The 17468-nt window shown below is 44.5% G+C and overlaps 1 protein-coding gene across 3 annotated transcripts in view; it reads left to right on the forward strand.

Moving 5' to 3' along the window:
* The window catches only part of nr4a3 (nuclear receptor subfamily 4, group A, member 3), a 22099-nt gene extending 8139 nt beyond the window's left edge, over nucleotides 1–13960 (forward strand). For all 3 annotated transcript variants that reach the window (XM_044358576.1, XM_044358573.1, XM_044358575.1), the window contains exons 3-8: nucleotides 1–704; nucleotides 5526–5655; nucleotides 6391–6554; nucleotides 6668–6867; nucleotides 10042–10220; nucleotides 12017–13960. The exon at nucleotides 1–704 is cut by the window's left edge and continues 129 nt beyond it. In XM_044358576.1, coding sequence (XP_044214511.1) covers nucleotides 1–704; nucleotides 5526–5655; nucleotides 6391–6554; nucleotides 6668–6867; nucleotides 10042–10220; nucleotides 12017–12279 — 1640 coding nt within the window. In that variant the 3' untranslated portion in view covers nucleotides 12280–13960. The remainder of the gene's footprint in view (nucleotides 705–5525; nucleotides 5656–6390; nucleotides 6555–6667; nucleotides 6868–10041; nucleotides 10221–12016) is intronic.
* Nucleotides 13961–17468: the final 3508 nt, after the last annotated feature.

Here is a 17468-nt window from a genome sequence, read left to right on the forward strand (position 1 = left end):
TGGGCGGCGGTGAGATCTCCGCTGCCGCCACCACCTCCCTACCCAGTTTCAACGTCTTTGTGGAGGGGAGCTACGAGCCCAAGTCCTCCTGCCTCTACCAGATGCCCGCACACAGGCCCACCATCAAAAAAGAGGAGGAGAGCTACCCGACTGCTCCGCCGCTGGAGGCCATGTCCTCCTCCACTATGTACTTTAAACAGTCTCCCCCCTCCACCCCCACAACCCCATCCCTGCCGCCCCAGCCTGGCACCTCCTTCCTGTGGGAGGAGCACTCCCTGGCCCCTCCGTCACACCCCCACTCTCTGGGCTCCAGCCTGGAGACGGGCCTCAAGTCGCCCCGCTTTCCACACTTCTACCAGCACTCACCGCCCCACAGCGGCGGCAGCGGCGGTGGCTATGAGAGTCTGGGAGGAGGACTGGTTCGCACCTCATCCTCTTCCTCATCCTCATCCTCCACTGTCTCCCATCCTCATGGTCCACCTCTGGAGCAGCCAATGTACCAGCTGCACTGTGGGGCCGGCAGCAGCAGCCTCGCCTTCCGCTCCCTGGCTCTCAGGCCCTGTGGCCCCCTACTAGGGGACAGCCTGCCCTCGCCTCCCCCTCGTGGCCCCCAAGGAGAGGGCACCTGCGCAGTGTGTGGGGACAACGCGGCCTGCCAGCACTACGGCGTACGCACTTGTGAGGGCTGCAAGGGCTTCTTCAAGGTAAAAAACCCTTAAACCAATAAGTGACATTCAACCCCTCAACCTCCTCTTCTTTATATTCCTAAAAGTCTCTTAATGTCTCCTGTTGTTTCTGAACTAAATCCCACCAACAGACGCACTCAATCACGTTCATAACTGATATTCCACCTTAACATATCACTCCATTAGCTGTGAACAAGCAGAAAACTGACTGACGTATTTCATTTGAAACAATTTTCTTGCATTTGTCTCGCTCCCACTCTGCACCCCACTCTGCATGCTCTAAATCGTCTTTAGAGTCATTATGAAAGCACAACACACCCACAGGGGTCGTCTCTCCCAGCAACCAAGTGGCCAAAGTGTGCGTATGAACGGTCTGTGTGTATGTGTGTAGACTGCTTGTGTTACGTGAGAACACAGGATGATAAAAAAAAACATACTTTCTCTGAAACATCCAGGGAAAATTGCCCTCCACGCTTGATGCTCAGCCACTCAGAAATAAAGTGCCATGAGAGAGCAGTGGAAAAGGAATCCACCTTGAAATCAAAGTTTCCTTTGAGCGTGTTTCTTGTGAATCAGCGGCCACGAAATTGACCACAATTCTCTGACATAATACTTGGGACGATATGAGTCAGTTTGAGATTTGGTCCGTCAGATGATTCAATCTATCACTTCTCAACCCATTGTCTCACATCCCATGTTACCACACACGTGCTCACACACACTAATTCATAGTTAAATATCACCAAAAGCCAGTTTTTAGTCAGACAGATTTTCATTTTCCTTGTATAAGTCAAAACATAATATATAGTGGTTATATCAAACCAATTTCTCTGAAATATGTGAGCTATTTGAAGCTTTTTTTCTTTTTTTTTTTTTTTACATTCGGCGACATCGGAGTAGTTTTTGTGCAAAGTTTTTTTGGATTACAACATTTCCTTGTATACTTGTTAAGCATTCTATTGGTTGCACGAGACAAGAGAGAGAAATTAAGAGACAGAGCAAGAAGGAGGGTGCAAACACAGAGGTAATTGAATAATGCCTCTGGTAGGTGGAAATGAATTATCCTTCTTTTCAATTAGTTTCACGATTTGTTTTTATTTAGTAATTAATGAAAGCAGCGTCTGGTGGCAGGAGGCCGCGGGCTGTCTGCCTGCTGCAGCTACACAGCTTGTCAAACCTCACTATGTTTCCTTTGCACAAACATGCAGATGCAACCAACCATATGCACACACACACACACACACACATATACAAATGTGCACACAAAGACACACACAGAAAAACATATTTTTTCAGACAGTAGCATGTACATATTTTTCAGTCTGCTACACGCAGGAATCCAGGATGCAACCGCAAAAACTAAAACATGCATTTCACACAGCTGCTCTTTTTCATATTCATATTATCAGGCACACTTCCCTCCATTATCCTGATGGTTTTATTGTCCCCTAAAAATACTTTCCTGATTATATTTAATTATACCTGAATAGTTATTACACATTAAACCACAGCAGAGGCTTGCTGTAAATTATTGTTATTTCATTAGTGCAATTTGAAACACATTTTCACTATTAATTAATTTTAGCTCTTAAGCAAGTTGTTATTTTCCCCTGTGTTTATTATTTTGGCAGAATAATGTGGTCCATTCACTGGTTTCCATTAATTCAGTGAATCTATTCAGAATTTTAAAATTAAATACTAGATCTCAGCTGTTAGTATAATACAAGCATTATGCGAGAAACAAAAACAAATATTTAAAATTTATCTGTTTTTATGGAGCCAGAGTCCTAACCAGTGTGTTACTTTAGCTGTGATTTTATCAGTGAAGATACACGTTCAGCTCAGTTTAATGCACGCGTTTTTTATTTTCCATGCTTGCATTGCATGTCAGTCATAAAGAGATTGAGGTGGCATTTCAGTGGTGAAAGAAGACTGGAAAAAAAGGCAGGTTGGCAGCATAAAGATGTCCTTATCACTTAAATGCAAACATGATACATATAAGTTAATTAAATTAGCCCATTTGAGGGGGAAAAAAAGACAACTAGATCAATACTTACACTCATGCACATACTGTACACAAACATATGTTAAAGCTCCATGAGGACTTCACATGACAAAAGTTATTTCTGTATTAGAAACAATAACCTCAGCTCACAGATACCAACATAAGTCCACTTTTATTATAAAACCTTTCTTGCACATTCATGCAGAGAAATACCAGCGCAGAGGCAGTCATATAAACTTGACAGGCAGAGAGAAGAGAGGTCTGATTGCCCCTGATTAAGAAGCAGAGGAGAGGAGGGGATAGAGGAGACAGAGGGAGGAGGAGGGGGAACAAAGTCCCTAAAGGGTTTTAATTTAAGCCAAGGCTATTAGCACATGTTACATGTCAGGAATCTGCCTCTGCATGCCTCCATCAAGCCCCCACAACACCTACAGTGCGTGGGCTTCAGTATGCTCTTCATTTGTGAATGCTCTTTTAGTGCCTATAACTCATTCCTTAACATTTATAGCGACTTTTTTCCACTTAAATCAAGTCTTTTCCCATAAAAACTGTCACCCAAAAATTTCAGTTAATAATAGTGATCAGATTCAGAACAAATTTAAAACTTGTCTTTTTATATACTGACACACACACTTAGCCTGGCCTCAAATAGGCAGGCAATGCACAGAGCACAAGAGGGATCTACAGATTTGATAATCACATTGAGATAATTTGATCTCTGTGTGTGTGTGTGTGTGTGTGTGTGTGTGTGTGTGTGTATGTATGTGTGTCCACCTGCATACATATGGAGGTATCCCATTGATGAGTATCAGAGACTAGTTAGTTACACAGTATTAGCTCTGATATGTAGTGTCTCTGCTGAGACGCAAAGTCACAAGAGTCCCAATCTCTCTCTCTCTCTCTCTCTCTCTCACACACACACACACACACACACACACACACACACACACACACACACACACACACACACACACACACACACACACAGAGCAGGAGTAGGAGAAACAGGAGACAGTAGGAGACAGCGGCACTCACTCATGAGAGCTTAATTTATCAGACCTTTAACTGATTTCAAACTCAGGCTTTTCTTGGAAGCCGCTATCTTATAAATTAGACCCTGAGGTCACTGAAGGGAAGAACTTCCCCCTCAGCCAACCACCAGGGTCAGCTCAGCTTACACCCGTTTAACCTCCACTTCCAATATACTGCAGGAAAACATGAACTCATCCTGCAAACGATTTAGTTTGAAGAAAATGAATCACAGATATCCTTAACTCCATAATAAAGCATCAACAAATCAATTTTCCAGAGCTGATAGACCTGTTGTACAACATAGACGTGCTTATTAAAACATGGTTAACATGTGTGTAAACTTTATGCTGGTCTTGCTGCAGTGTTGTTGAGTCAAAATGTTGACATGTAGAGGTTTGATTTGAGCGTCGTTTCAGCCTCTCATGCAGTTTTATGTTCAGGTCGGACTCCCACTAAACGGATGCTATTTTCCCTCAACTACATTAATGACCATAACTAACTTATCCCCGCGCGCACGGGTCACTGACCATTGAAAGGATGAGAGGGAGACATTCACAGCGATCTGCGGTGCCATGGCAACGACTCTCATCCTGCGCTGGCACCCATTACGCGCCAGTTCCGCACTCGCGCCGGAGCATATGGAATAATTGGTGTGTTATTGGTCTCCCGGGGGCACGGGCATGTGTGGCGCGAGGGGTTCCTAATTGGAGTTATTTGTTTTGATGTGTTTTAGAGGCGTTAAAGAAGAGGGGAAGCCGCGACACTTTCTCTGTGTTCCGTTTGTTTTAATTTACAGTTTGTTCTTGTGCTGTCTTACTGGAGTCACGGCTTGACAGCTTATAAAACGCTTGACATTTATTATAGCGTCGCTGTAATTTTTTGCAAATGTAATAGTTTTGGTGTACCAGATTTGCACCCCAGGCAAGGGCTTTCCCAAGAGTTTTAATGACGCCTGGAAAGATTGGCAACAGGCCCCACTCAGTTACACAAAAGTAATAATATAGATCTGTGGTTTGTTTATTTTGAGAATAATAACTGCTTACTTTAAGTAGACATATCTGCATTCTCACAAAGACTGCACTATATTGAATGAAGAAACTGCAGCTAATGTCTAACTGTGGGAATTTCTCTAATTCTGCTTTCATTGAATCATTGGATCACTTTTCCACCTAGAGAGCAATTGACTTTATACACAACTTTACATAGATCCAAACGTGCAAGATTGGCCCTTTGTTGCGCGCGCGCGCGCGCACGCGAAGGGGGATAGGCATTTGCTACCATTTCTGTTATTATTGTCTTTCATCCGCGCGGGGAGCGCACCCGGCCCCCACGTGGCCCGTTCCTGATTTCATTTTAATAAGGTCAGTAATAATCGCGCGAGCCAGCCGAGGAGAAAACAGCTCCCGCGGGGCCCATTGAGAGAGGCGCGATGCGCGAGGCCCCGGAGGTGCCACGAGCTGACCCGCGAGCTTCACAAACAATCTGATCACGCAGCTCTTGCGGCCGCTGTCCCCAGCTGTCTCGCGGGACCCTCCTCAGCACGCCACGCGCTCGGTCTCCATTGTCAGCTCCGGCGCTAATAAAATTGTCCCTCCTGCAGGCGAGGCTTGTTGGAAAATTAATTTTATCTAATTATACTGATGTCACCGCCGCCTTTCAGCGCGTAATTAAAATCTGACCGGCGAGCTTCTGCTTTCATTCTTTGATGGGGAAGAAAAAAATTGAATTAAACAAATCAAATATTAGGTGGTTGATTGTGTTTGGAGGCTGATTATCGGTATGCTTGTTTCTTCTCTCTGCAGCGCACCGTGCAGAAAAACGCCAAGTATGTGTGTCTGGCCAGTAAGAACTGTCCTGTGGACAAGAGGAGACGCAACCGCTGCCAGTACTGCCGCTTCCAGAAGTGTCTGAGCGTCGGGATGGTAAAGGAAGGTAAGACTCAAGCACCCAAGAACATACACACGGTCACACATCTGACCTACAGCCCATAATGGTAAAGTTTGTCTCCGCAATCAGGGGTTTAATTGGCCGGTAATGACCTGGCCTGTGGCAGCATCACACACATCTACAAAACAGTGACTCTTCTCTCAGGTGGAGGAAGAAATGTAGAAAGTACAGCTCGCCAGTTAGTAGCCTTCAGCTTTTAAACCTCTAAAACTGGGATGGTTTGAAAGAGACTCAAAGGTGATCGTCCTCTTCTCATTTTCTCACACTTTGCATCTCTCCGTTTGTGTCATCAGGTGTGACAGCAATGACGTTTTGCTGATGTGTAGAATCAAGCGTGGTACTCATACTGCCCTAATTTCCTTGTGGTTTCTCACCTGTCTCACTAGTGTCATGTAATATCCCCACCCACACTAAATGCAAACAACCCCCCACACCACACACACACACACACACACACAATTACGCTTCAATATCCCCGTTAACACTTCTACAGCTCCTAGAACAACTCCACTGCCATCTGCTGGCTAGTGGCCTCCTGTGTAAGGGATTGTGGGATTGTTCCTGTGCAAAATGCCTCCTTTCAGTCTTATTCCCACCGCTGTAAAATACTGATAACAAGCTTATCAGTTAGAGAATAGAAGTTCTTTATGCATGCTGCGTAAATACTACCAGATTCGGCTGAACAACCTCTTCATTATTGTCTCTTTCTCTGGTTTACAGTGGTGCGTACTGATAGCTTGAAGGGGCGCCGAGGACGTCTGCCTTCCAAACCAAAGAGCCCCCTGCAGACAGAGGCGTCTCCTCCTTCTCCACCCCTCAGCCTGCTCTCTGCTCTGCTCAGGGCTTATTCCCACTGCACGCCCCGTGACCTCGACTACAGCCAGGTAAACCCCCCCACGCCCCCTCCCCACACACACACCCCAACTAATTGTATTTTAGTCCAGTGAGAAACATGAGTTTAATCTCTCTTTCTGCGCCTTTCTCTCTGACGCCACAGTTCAGCGCTGCCGACCCTCCCACCTCCTCTTCGGATGCCGAGCACATCCAGCTCTTCTACAGGCTGCTCACTGTCTCGATGGAGACCACGCGGTGCTGGGCTGACCGGCTGCCTGGGTTCTCCGAGCTCCAGCGCGATGATCAGAACCTGCTCATAGACTCTGCCTTCCTGGAGCTGTTTGTCTTGCGATTGGCTCACAGGTGAGAAGGAGATGCAGATCGAACTAATAGCGAAGGAAAAGTTTGATTAATAATTGGCATGCAGGATAAGAACTTTAACACTTTTAATTTAAAAAGTCTCCACCTCTAAAATGTTATGGATTTCTTCTTCCACACCTTTGACTTTACCAGCAGCGTAACTTAATTTGGCATCATAGCAACAGTACAGTACAGCGTGTAACTGTGCTGGCAAAGCTGTGTGCTGCTGTGTTGGTGTATCTCCAGAGTAGGAGGAGTGGAGCTGAGTAATCGCCATACGAAGCAAATTATGAATGGAGTCTGTAGCTATGACAGCAGCTACACCCACAGAGTTCCGCTCCGTTCGCCTGATATCTGACGCACAGAGAGCTCTGTGTGTGTTCTGCGGGGCTAAAACTGTGCTAACATTGTGAACTGTGTGATTTGACAGGATCAATTCCATCTGAAAGCTCAGCTGAGAAACTGAAAAAAGGGCTGTTAGGGAAAGGAATACATATTTAATTCAGTCGACTGAAATAAAAAGGGAATTGACTTTATTTACCTCTCATGCGCCCACGCCCAGTGTATGTGTGTGTGTGTGAGCATGTGTGTGTGTGTGCCTCGCTCGTGGATACCTGTGGTGCCATTATGACTGCCCCGGCCCATCTTTGCCTCAGAATTGCCCTGGGTTACTGGCCTGCTCTTGTAAGGCATGTGGCTGGTTAAATTTATGGGGAAAGGGGGGGGAGGAGGGCTACAAGCTCATCCTTTTGTCTGGGCTGTCGTCTAGGGCAGAAAACCAACACAGTCACACACACACACACACAAGCGCACTTACTCACCCAAACACACACACACACTGATGATGTAGAATCCCAACTTTCTATCCTCCGCCCAATGTAAGTCCAGGTGCAGGGTGGGTAGAGGATGGGTGGTGGCATCACAGTCCCAGCAGGAGAGGGATCAGGATGGGACTCTGACTCACGCTAAACAGTGGACTCATAGGGCCCTCTATCAAACACACACACATGCTCACGCACACTGCTCATCCTCCCATCAGCCAAACTCCCACGGCACAGAGGAAAACACACACAAACACAGCACTGTCTTACTTTCTCTTCTCTTCCGTGAGAGCGAGGGATGCGGTCCACGCTTCCATCTCATTGTCGACGCGGCCCTGCATTGACCCGGTGTTGAACTCAGATGCCTTGCAGACCCCTGTGCAAGCGTACGTCTGTATGCTTATGAGTGTGTGTGTGTGTGTGTGTGTTGTGTTTGTGTGTGCTCAGTGTGTGTAGAGTAAATTTGCTCTGCTCTTCTGGGCCGGCATTGCTGTAAGCACCCGCGTTACCAAACAGTTTCTGTGGTTATTGGTTGATTACCGTGGTGACAGTGTAGTCAGGGGTGAGTGGAATGTGTGGCAGACATCCAGCTGTGTATAACTGTGTGTATGTGTGTGTGGATCTGCCTGGCTGCTTGTCTGCCAGCCTGTCTGTGTAGTTTCGCTCATGTCTTACTATCCGACATAGATCAAATAGTATTTTGAAATAACTCTTAGCATTGATTTTAACCTGCTTATTGTACCAGATGGATATGATTAACCTAATCTGGACAATGCAGACCCTGTCAGCTAAGAATCACAGACATTACATTACACTCATGGTTTAATTTTTTATTCTACAACAAGGTTTGCGGTACTTAATATATTCTACTTTTTTGACAACTCCAGAATTTTGTTTAGAAGATTAAATCTATTCTACCTTCCTGCATTAACCTGTCACATCATCTTACCAAGCAAAACTTTTAGAAATTTCAAATATACTGAATATTTAATACTAGATTTCATAGAAATTTATAAAAGATGCAAGAGACATTAAGGCTTTTTACACTGATAAAGACTAATGCAGCCATAAAAACAATGGCACTAAAGTAACAGGCAGATCAAGAATATATGTAGTAGTCTACAACATTTAAGAGTTTCAGGGTTTAAATCATTACTGTAAAAAACTATATGAGAAGTCAAGGAATCAGGTTTCTAAAGGTGTCCGAAGTGAGCAAGAAATTCAGTCTCCTTCCTCACCAACAGGTGATGACCCCCTCCACCCTCCCCCAACACCTGCGTCTCTTCCCGCCCCTACTCCTGCATCTTTGTCCGTTCTCTCCAGCTCATGGTTGACCGTTCTGGAGAGGTGGAAGGTGTTTTTTATGTATGATTGATGATGTGCAAGCATCTGTGTGCATGTGTTCTGCTGAGAGTGGGTGGAGCACTTCTTTTAAACTGCAGCGAGGATAATTAGACACAAATGGTATTTCATCTTCTCCTCATAACTGCTAAACCAATGTTTGTGCAGGGTGTAATTTGAGGCTTCCCATTTTTTCCCTCATCCCCCACCCTCAACCCCCCCCCCCCCCCCCCCCCCCCCCCCCCCTCTCTGTTTCTATAGGCTACTCACCATCAGCTGTTTTCCCAGCACTTACTGCTCTTGTCCTGCTTTGCCCATCTTTGTCTTGGCTTCCTTTGTTGTCTTCTTGAGATCTTCCCACCAGCACTGAACCAGCTCTCTGTTTCAGGATTTACTTACAAAGGCACTTAATATGAAGGAAGCCATGCTCTTCTGTCAGGCACTAATAAAGACCAGTCATAGCTCTCCCTCATTCACTGCTCTGTCTCTCCCACTCTGCTTGATGGTAAAGGAGTGGGATGGTTTATGTGTCGTGAGTAACTGATGGTTAAATACATCTGAGAAGCCTTTTCATTTCCTCATTAAGGCTTTGTGTTTCCACTGCACACCGCAGCCTGGGCACATTAAAGCTATAACAGTTTACCCATCTGCAAATGCACACAACACACAGCAGCCCTCTGCCCTAACCCTTCACCCCACCCTGCCAAAAGGAAATGCAGGAATGTTTTAAAATGCTATAATTTGGAAAACACAACCTTAATCAGCTGCATGCCTGTGTTTGATGTGTGTCCTGTTTGTGTGTGAGCGCGCATACAGTACTGCCAGGTTTTCTCATTGTTTTTATTGTAATTGTTTCCTTACCCCAGTATCCCAAGCCATATTTACAATACATGAGGGAAAATGCAGCATTTCATTGCAAGAGAGATCTAAATGAAAATAGAGATTTCAAAGAGATTCATAAAACTAACCCTTCTCTTTTCCCCCCTCTCTCTGTCTCTCTCGCTGTCTCTCTCAGGTCGATGCTGTCAGAGGATAAACTAGTGTTCTGCAACGGTTTGGTGCTGCACAGGTTCCAGTGCCTTCGTGGGTTTGGAGAGTGGCTGGACTCCATTCGGGACTTCTCCACCCACCTCCAGAGCCTAAACCTGGACGCCTCTGCTTTCGCCTGCCTGGCTGCCCTGGTGTTGCTCACAGGTAAAAACACAAGCAAATAACATCAGATTTAAGATATCAAAATTACTGTAATGAGAAAATAAACTTAGAAGATGTTAATGTATTTTATGAACAAAACTAGCAGCTGGTTTTCATAGTCTTCATACTGTCTTTCGACACACAGCTGCCCCTCTCTGCTACACACAAACATTGTCTATCATGCAAGCGGCTTTTACGTAAATATAAGAATACAAATCCTCCTTTCACCACCTCCTCCCCTTTGTCCAGAGATTTGCCTGCTGGTAATTCAGTGTGACAGTGATCAGGTGGATACATCCACTAACGTCACATATACGCTCAAAGACACACACATGTGCACGCCTGCTCTCACACATCTCTGCCTGAAAGAAGAACCCAATACCCAGAAGCACCTGCTGCACCTGCCACACACCTGGCCCTCTAATCAGTGTGCATGTGTGAAAAATGGAGGAGAGTCACAGCTTTCTCTGTGCGCACACGTCCAAGACACATCAGAAGAGACAGGGAATTAGCTGTTTGTACATTGTCAAGTACATTGGAAATGCATTAGAAGTAGTAAATTACAAATGTGGCCTAAGCTAACAGAGGACGTCCGTGCAATTAAGTGTTCACATTTCATTTTATTAATACCTTCACGTCAGAGTCTGAATCTGTACATAAATGTGTAGCGGATAAAACACCCCTCCCCCTACACTTAGCTTCCTTACCTCACCCTGCCCCCGCCACCAACTCCTCCTCCTCTTCCTCCACCTCCTCTTCCTCTGTCTAAGCCCTCCAACCCCATCCTCACTCTCTGGGGGAGCACTTAACTCTGTGCCTGATCGACCAACCCACCATGGAGCACAGCTCTGGAATGGCGTCTGCGCTGTTCTCAGTGGCGCTCTGCCACCTCGGCAAAGCACACAGCACACTGCCACGACAGAGCTGCCAGAGCCACCAGGCGATCGACCGCTTCAGAGTGGCCTGTGTAGAAAGGCAGCCATCGATCCCTCCCCAGGAGCTCGCGCACATAGAGAAAGTAGGGACAGGGAGAGCGGGGAGAGAGGGAGGCAAGAGTGTGTAAGAGGTCTGAAAGCCGCGGTGAAAGGAGGGCTGGAGTGACTGCAGCAGTCTGCAGCAGCAAACACAGAACAAACAAAAGAGTCACATAAACAAACAATAAATAAGCTTCAGATAATGGATACCTCAAAGTGAGACTGGTCTTTGTGACAGCTTCCCTGCAGCACGGACTGGCTTGTGTGTGTGTGTGTGTGTTTGAGGGGGGTGGGGGGGGGTGGACACCCTGTTCTCTGCAGAATGAGTTAGTGTCACATTAAGCCTAGTACGGGTGCCACTGGAGTTGCTATGGGCAGCAGTGTGTGTGTGTGTGCATGTGCGTGTGTGTTTCTAATTTCATTTGGCTGCTCACAGGGCCGAATAATCAGCTAATTGTTGAGCACTTTTGTTTCTGTCAATGTCTTAAATTGTAGGGAGTGTGTGTGTCCGTGTGTGTGTGTGCTCTCAAATGTTTATATGTATACATTGTGTGTGTGTGTGTTTGTACACAGTGTGCAGCAGGCTTATTAGGTTAGACTGTGTATTGATCTGTAGTGAGTGAGACAGGTTAAGGCCTGTTAAGAACATGAGCCATACAGGCTAATGAGGTGGAATTCAATATAAAAGAAGATGTAGCTAATGCTCTTTCAGCTGAATGAGCTCTGATGTATGTGTGTGTGTGTATTTCTTTTTTTCCACTGACTTAATTTTTGCCGTTTAATGAATTATTCTCCTAACGTCTCTGTCTGTCTGTCTATCTACAGAGCAAGTCCCAGGTCTGAAGGACTCAAAGCGGGTGGAAGAGCTGCAGAATAAAGTGATTTGTTGTCTCAGAGACCACCTGGGCTGCGGCCCTTCTTCCTCCTCGTCCAAGGCTGCGCCCCCTCTGAGTCGTATTCTGGGTTTAAGGGCAGAACTCCGTTCCCAGAGGACCCAGGGCCTTCAACGAATCTTCTACCTGAAGCTGGAGGACCTGGTACCACCCCCACCGTTGATTGATAGGTTCCTGGACACTCTGCCCTACTGATGGCCCGGGCTGACCGCACTGAGAGAAACCCGCGTCACGTCCTGTTCAGGCCTCCCCCCCCATCCCAGGAGCATGCACACACATTCAGAAGAGAGACTCACTCCCTTCTGACTGATGCAGAGCAGAGAGAGCCAATCAAATGCTTTTCACTCAATGGGACAACCAATTGAAAAACGCCTTTCACTCAAACGGACAACCAACTAAACGCTTTTCACCAGTATAAAAGACAATTACTCAAACGCTTTACCACTTTTTATTTGATCCTCCTGTTTTTCTCCTGTAGGGGGAGGATGATGAGGCTGAGATGGACGACGGGGAAAAAAATGACTTTTTTACTGTCCTCTCTCCGTCTGGGTGGCATCTCATCCAGCAAAAAAAAGATTTATGATACTGTTTATCTGTGTTTTGGCCTGACTCATCCAGTGTGAGGACTTCTTTTTAGTAAGAGGGAAGGGGAGGTGTCAGTGTAGGCGAATGTTTTCAAAAAACCCGATGATGTCCCACTGAAACACAAGTGGCTGTGTATTCTAGTTCCTCCTACCGAAAGGAGGAAGGGGGCATTTTCATACTGAAATGTCAGAGGTCAGACAGCTTGCGCACATGTAAGCATTGATGCGCAGAAACGTCACAAAGCAGATATTTCATAAACACATGGAAGTGGCTGTTGAGTTGGGCTCTTGATTCCAAGTGCAATTTCTTAAGTGCTATCTCATCACAAAAGGACGAGACGGAGAAGGAACAGTTTAATTTCAAACTCTAAATTATTTTAATACAAAGACTTGATCTGTACTGTCAGTAGTTAAAAGAGAGAAAGAGGCAGTCTCCGTCTGGTTTTAGACAGCAGAGGAGATACTGTGCACTAACGATTGATGACTGAGTCACCCAGACTTGAACTTTTCTCTAGAATGTTTGTTTTTTTAGTAACTCCTTTTGAAATTATAGGTCGAGTAGGAGTATGGAGGAATGAACATTGGGCAGAATTTGGCTTTTGAAGCACTTACACCCTGAGAAGGGCTAGAAGCACAGACACACACCCTACCTGCTCCCCCCCGGGGGATGGCGGGGAGTCAGGGGAGAGGAGGGTGCTCGACAGATAGCTGTACGTCCAGGGGTGAAACATTCCGCAGTCATGCTCTTTTTTCTATTTGTTTCTTTTATGGAGGCTGCGTGATACTGGGCTGGTGAGAGTGTGACGGATAACGGTTGCATACTGTTTTTGTGTGTACGCTTAGAGAAGCCAGGATCATATGCATGGTGTGTTATAAGCTGTCAAGAGCTGCCATAGCCTGTCAAAACAGCTCGACCTGTGTTTGTGTCTCAGACTGCGGCTCTACGGGGATCTCCCTGGGCCTCCACCACCCACTCACACACTCATGGCAGCAGTTTGAAATATGAAAAAAGCAAATTATATAGATATAAATATAAATATAAATATATATATATATATATATATATATACAAAACTAATATTTTGAAGTGTTTTTAGCTTTTTCAAATATTGTGGTACAAGTTGTGCATTGTTTTTTGAAGAAGAGAAACAAAAAAGAAAAAAAGTTGCTGTTTTTTCAATGTTCTTCTTTGGTTTGAGTTTCCTGTTCGATTATTTTTTTTCTTCCTCTTTGGTTCACTGGATTTTTCTGTTCAGCACTTTGAAATCATAAACTAGTTCTGATTATTCTGACTGACTGTGTCCTGTGTTTTAATTGTTGTAGGAATTTGTGCACTCAAATAGTTTTATGATTTTATGGGGGAATTATGAATTATTATTGTACATGACTCAAATATGAAATTATTTGTCCGGTGACATAACCCATATGAGAGTACGTATAATAATAGGGAAATAGTCCTCTTTGTTGGCCACACAATAGAGGTCAATTAGAATTATGATTGTTATTCATCTTAATCATGATTTTGAAAGGGTATAAGTTCTTTTAAGGTTAAGTGACTGAGATGCAACACAAGAAAACACCAAGTTCAGTTTTAGTACACATTTATTATTATTATGACAACTGCAATTACTGAACACTACAACATATAACCAACGAGACACAAGAGTGAAAGAGGAAACTGGTACACAAGGGTATGGTTAGTGAATGATTCGAGTGCATAATGCAGTTATCTATTGTGTCGCTGGTATGAGAGCCCTGATAAACAGATGAGATGACTGTTACCTTAGAAGGAACAAATCAAATCAACGGTACAACAGCTTAGCTCTGAAATGCCAATTGAAGCTACAAATTATGAAAGCACCAGGGTTTAAGCAAGTTGATGAAGGTTTTGTAGAAATACTTGCTTGTTCCCTGGGGTGGCTTCTCTTTGAGAATGGAGTTTGATGTGCTGGGTTGAGAAGTTGGAGTCTGGATCTTGTAATGATGAGTAAGTCAGCCAGTCCGGATTTGAAAAGCTCCCAGTGAAAGAGAGCTCCTGGTTTATGCTCTCCTAGTTTAGATTCTTAACTCATGACTCTAGATTTTGAGGTTTCACCTCCTATTGCTCTGAATCACATCTTTGATGAGCAAAAAGCAAGCATTCAACCGGCATGGCAAAAAGCAAGGGCAAGAAGCAAGGGCAAGAAAACTGATTTCTCAGACAAGAAATTATTTCAAAGTTTCAGTTTGCCCGCCCAGAAGATGCATCCTGGCCAATCACAGGGGTTGCAGAGTTCTGGGGGGGCAGAGTCAGTCCCCTCCTGTCCATAGACAGGCGGGTTCAACTCCTGAATGCTGAATCATTTAATCAAAATTGTTACAATTTAACTATTGCATGATTTCTAATTTAGCATTTTTGATAGTAGCTTTAGCATGTGAGAGAGTGGTACTAAACATGTTATTAGTGTTATCAAAGGTGATGGAATAAATGTTAGTGGTACACTTCTTAGCTTAAAGGCAGTGGCATAAAAGTCTAACTAAAGCAAACACCTATTGTTATATACACACACATACTAATACACTATATTAATTATCTTTATACAAAATACAGTGATCAGTTCTTTGGTTATTCAAGTCCTGAAAATCAGAGTTCACTGTGGGATTCAAGTTGATGCCAGTTAGTCTCTGTGGGTGACTGTCTCTTAGAGGTGAATTATAATAGCCAGTGGTGGGGGATGTTTATCCAAGTTGTGCTAACACCTCACATTGAGGTGTGAATTGGTCTTGCCATCTTGCTGGTTCTTGCAGACCTTGAAGGATCAAAGGTGGTTTGGGTCAGTGGTCTGGTTTAGTGGTTATGTTGGAAAGAAGGGGTCTTCTTATCTCGATCGCTGCAGTTTGCAGGATGTTGTAAATCTCACTGCTGTCGCATTGGCCAGCATTCCTGGGGGTTGAAAAAATAGTTGGTCCTGTTGTTTGAGGGTTGTACTATCTGCATTCGAAACTTGCAGGGACTTTCCCCTACACTGTTTCAATTAATCTACTCTTTCACACATAATGCAAAAAAACATCTCAGTGTTTTCAAGACTTCTGAAAGTAAACAGACCAAATTTGAGCTGATATACAGAATGTATGCACTCTCTGTCCACACATGTGTGTGTGTTTAGTCAGACACATAAGCCTCTTGACAGGTAAAAGGCTTCGTCTTCCTCCCGAGGGACCCTAGGGCTCTCACAGAGAGTAAAGGGGGATTAGGAGAGTGAGGAGGGGAGGAAGAGGGAGGAGAGGAGAGCTTCATGTTAGCATGAGGTCCAGATCAGCCTCCAGCCTCGTTAAACACCATCGATCGCCGCAGTGACATTTCACAGCACATGCCGTCTATACTGTCACTGCCATCACTCACACACTCACACACACATACACTCTCTCTCTCTCTCTCTCTTTCTCTCTCTCTCAGACAGCCAGGTGATTGATAGTAACTGTGGTAGTGAAATTGTGAACAGCTCTCTCTTTCTGTTTGAGAAGGACCACAGTAAAGTTTTTATACAAGTTTCAAATACACAATTCTGTATATACTCCATAAAAGATCTGAATAGACCTTTTTAACAACAGACTTTCTGACACGTCAAAGCAGGAAAAGCACAGGTGCAACTGATAACAATAATGATGGAAGAGTCCCATTTAGTTTTTCCAAATTCATGACTTTGTTGTAGTGCATGATGGTTCAGCAGTATGGCTTCCTAGGATACTTGGATGGAATTGAATCATTAATGTTATCAGTATCACCTGTGCTTTTCCTGCTATGACAATTCAAAATGCTGTGGAAAAGGTCTAATGTGAAAACACCAAATGTTCTATCCCAAGATATTTACATTTGGCCCTTTCTAATGAGACAGAAATTTGAAGGAACAGAAACAAAAAAAAGTCTCATTGAAATTGAAATCTCTTTCACGAGAGACCTGGCCAACCGAACACCATAAAAACACTGTTTTCGTCTGCATGTAAGTCTGTGTGTGCATGACGGGGGGGGGGGGGGGGGGGGGGTATTATGTGCATGTGATGACAGACAAAAATCTGTCTAACACCTTCTCTTCTGCTCCTGTCAGGGATTGTGATGTCTCTTTGTTTGATCAGCATGCAGGAAAAGAGCATTCAAACCATTTTTGTAGCAGTTGTGAGTGTGTGTGTGTGTGTGTGTGTGTGTGTGTGTGTGTGTGTGTGTGTGCGTGCGCGTGCATGTGTGTGCAAATGAATATGTGATAATCCTTGTTCTACGACAGCAACATTTCTGATTGACAGGAAAATTAACATGACCACGACGCAGATAGCTCAGCTTGAAGACTTAAACACACGCGCACACACACACACACACGCACACACACAGTGAGCTGTCAGTCTCCCGGCCAATCGATCAGTGCTGACAGATAGATACCCACAGAGTCTTAATTAGAGGTCCCATTAGAAGAAACACACACACACACACACACTCATATATATGCACACACACACATTCAAAGCAGCTATTTTCCTATCTGGGGATTCATAATTTATCCTAATCCAATCAGAATTGTAAAATGGCCACTTTAAGGCTCCAAATATATTCTTTAAAAACAAAATATATAGTAAATAATGTGAGATAAACTCTTGCTGACAGTATATAGTCATCATTATTGACTTGTGACATGACAAAGTGTTGTGATATCAAAATTTGGAACATGTGTACAGAGACCAGTAGGCTCACAACAACATACAGAAAGCTATGATTTGAATGGGCCTTTTTTACAGAAGACATTTTGACATTTCACAGTAGGAAAAGCACAG

This window comes from Thunnus albacares, chromosome 8, assembly GCF_914725855.1.
Source record: "Thunnus albacares chromosome 8, fThuAlb1.1, whole genome shotgun sequence".
NCBI lineage: Eukaryota > Metazoa > Chordata > Actinopteri > Scombriformes > Scombridae > Thunnus > Thunnus albacares.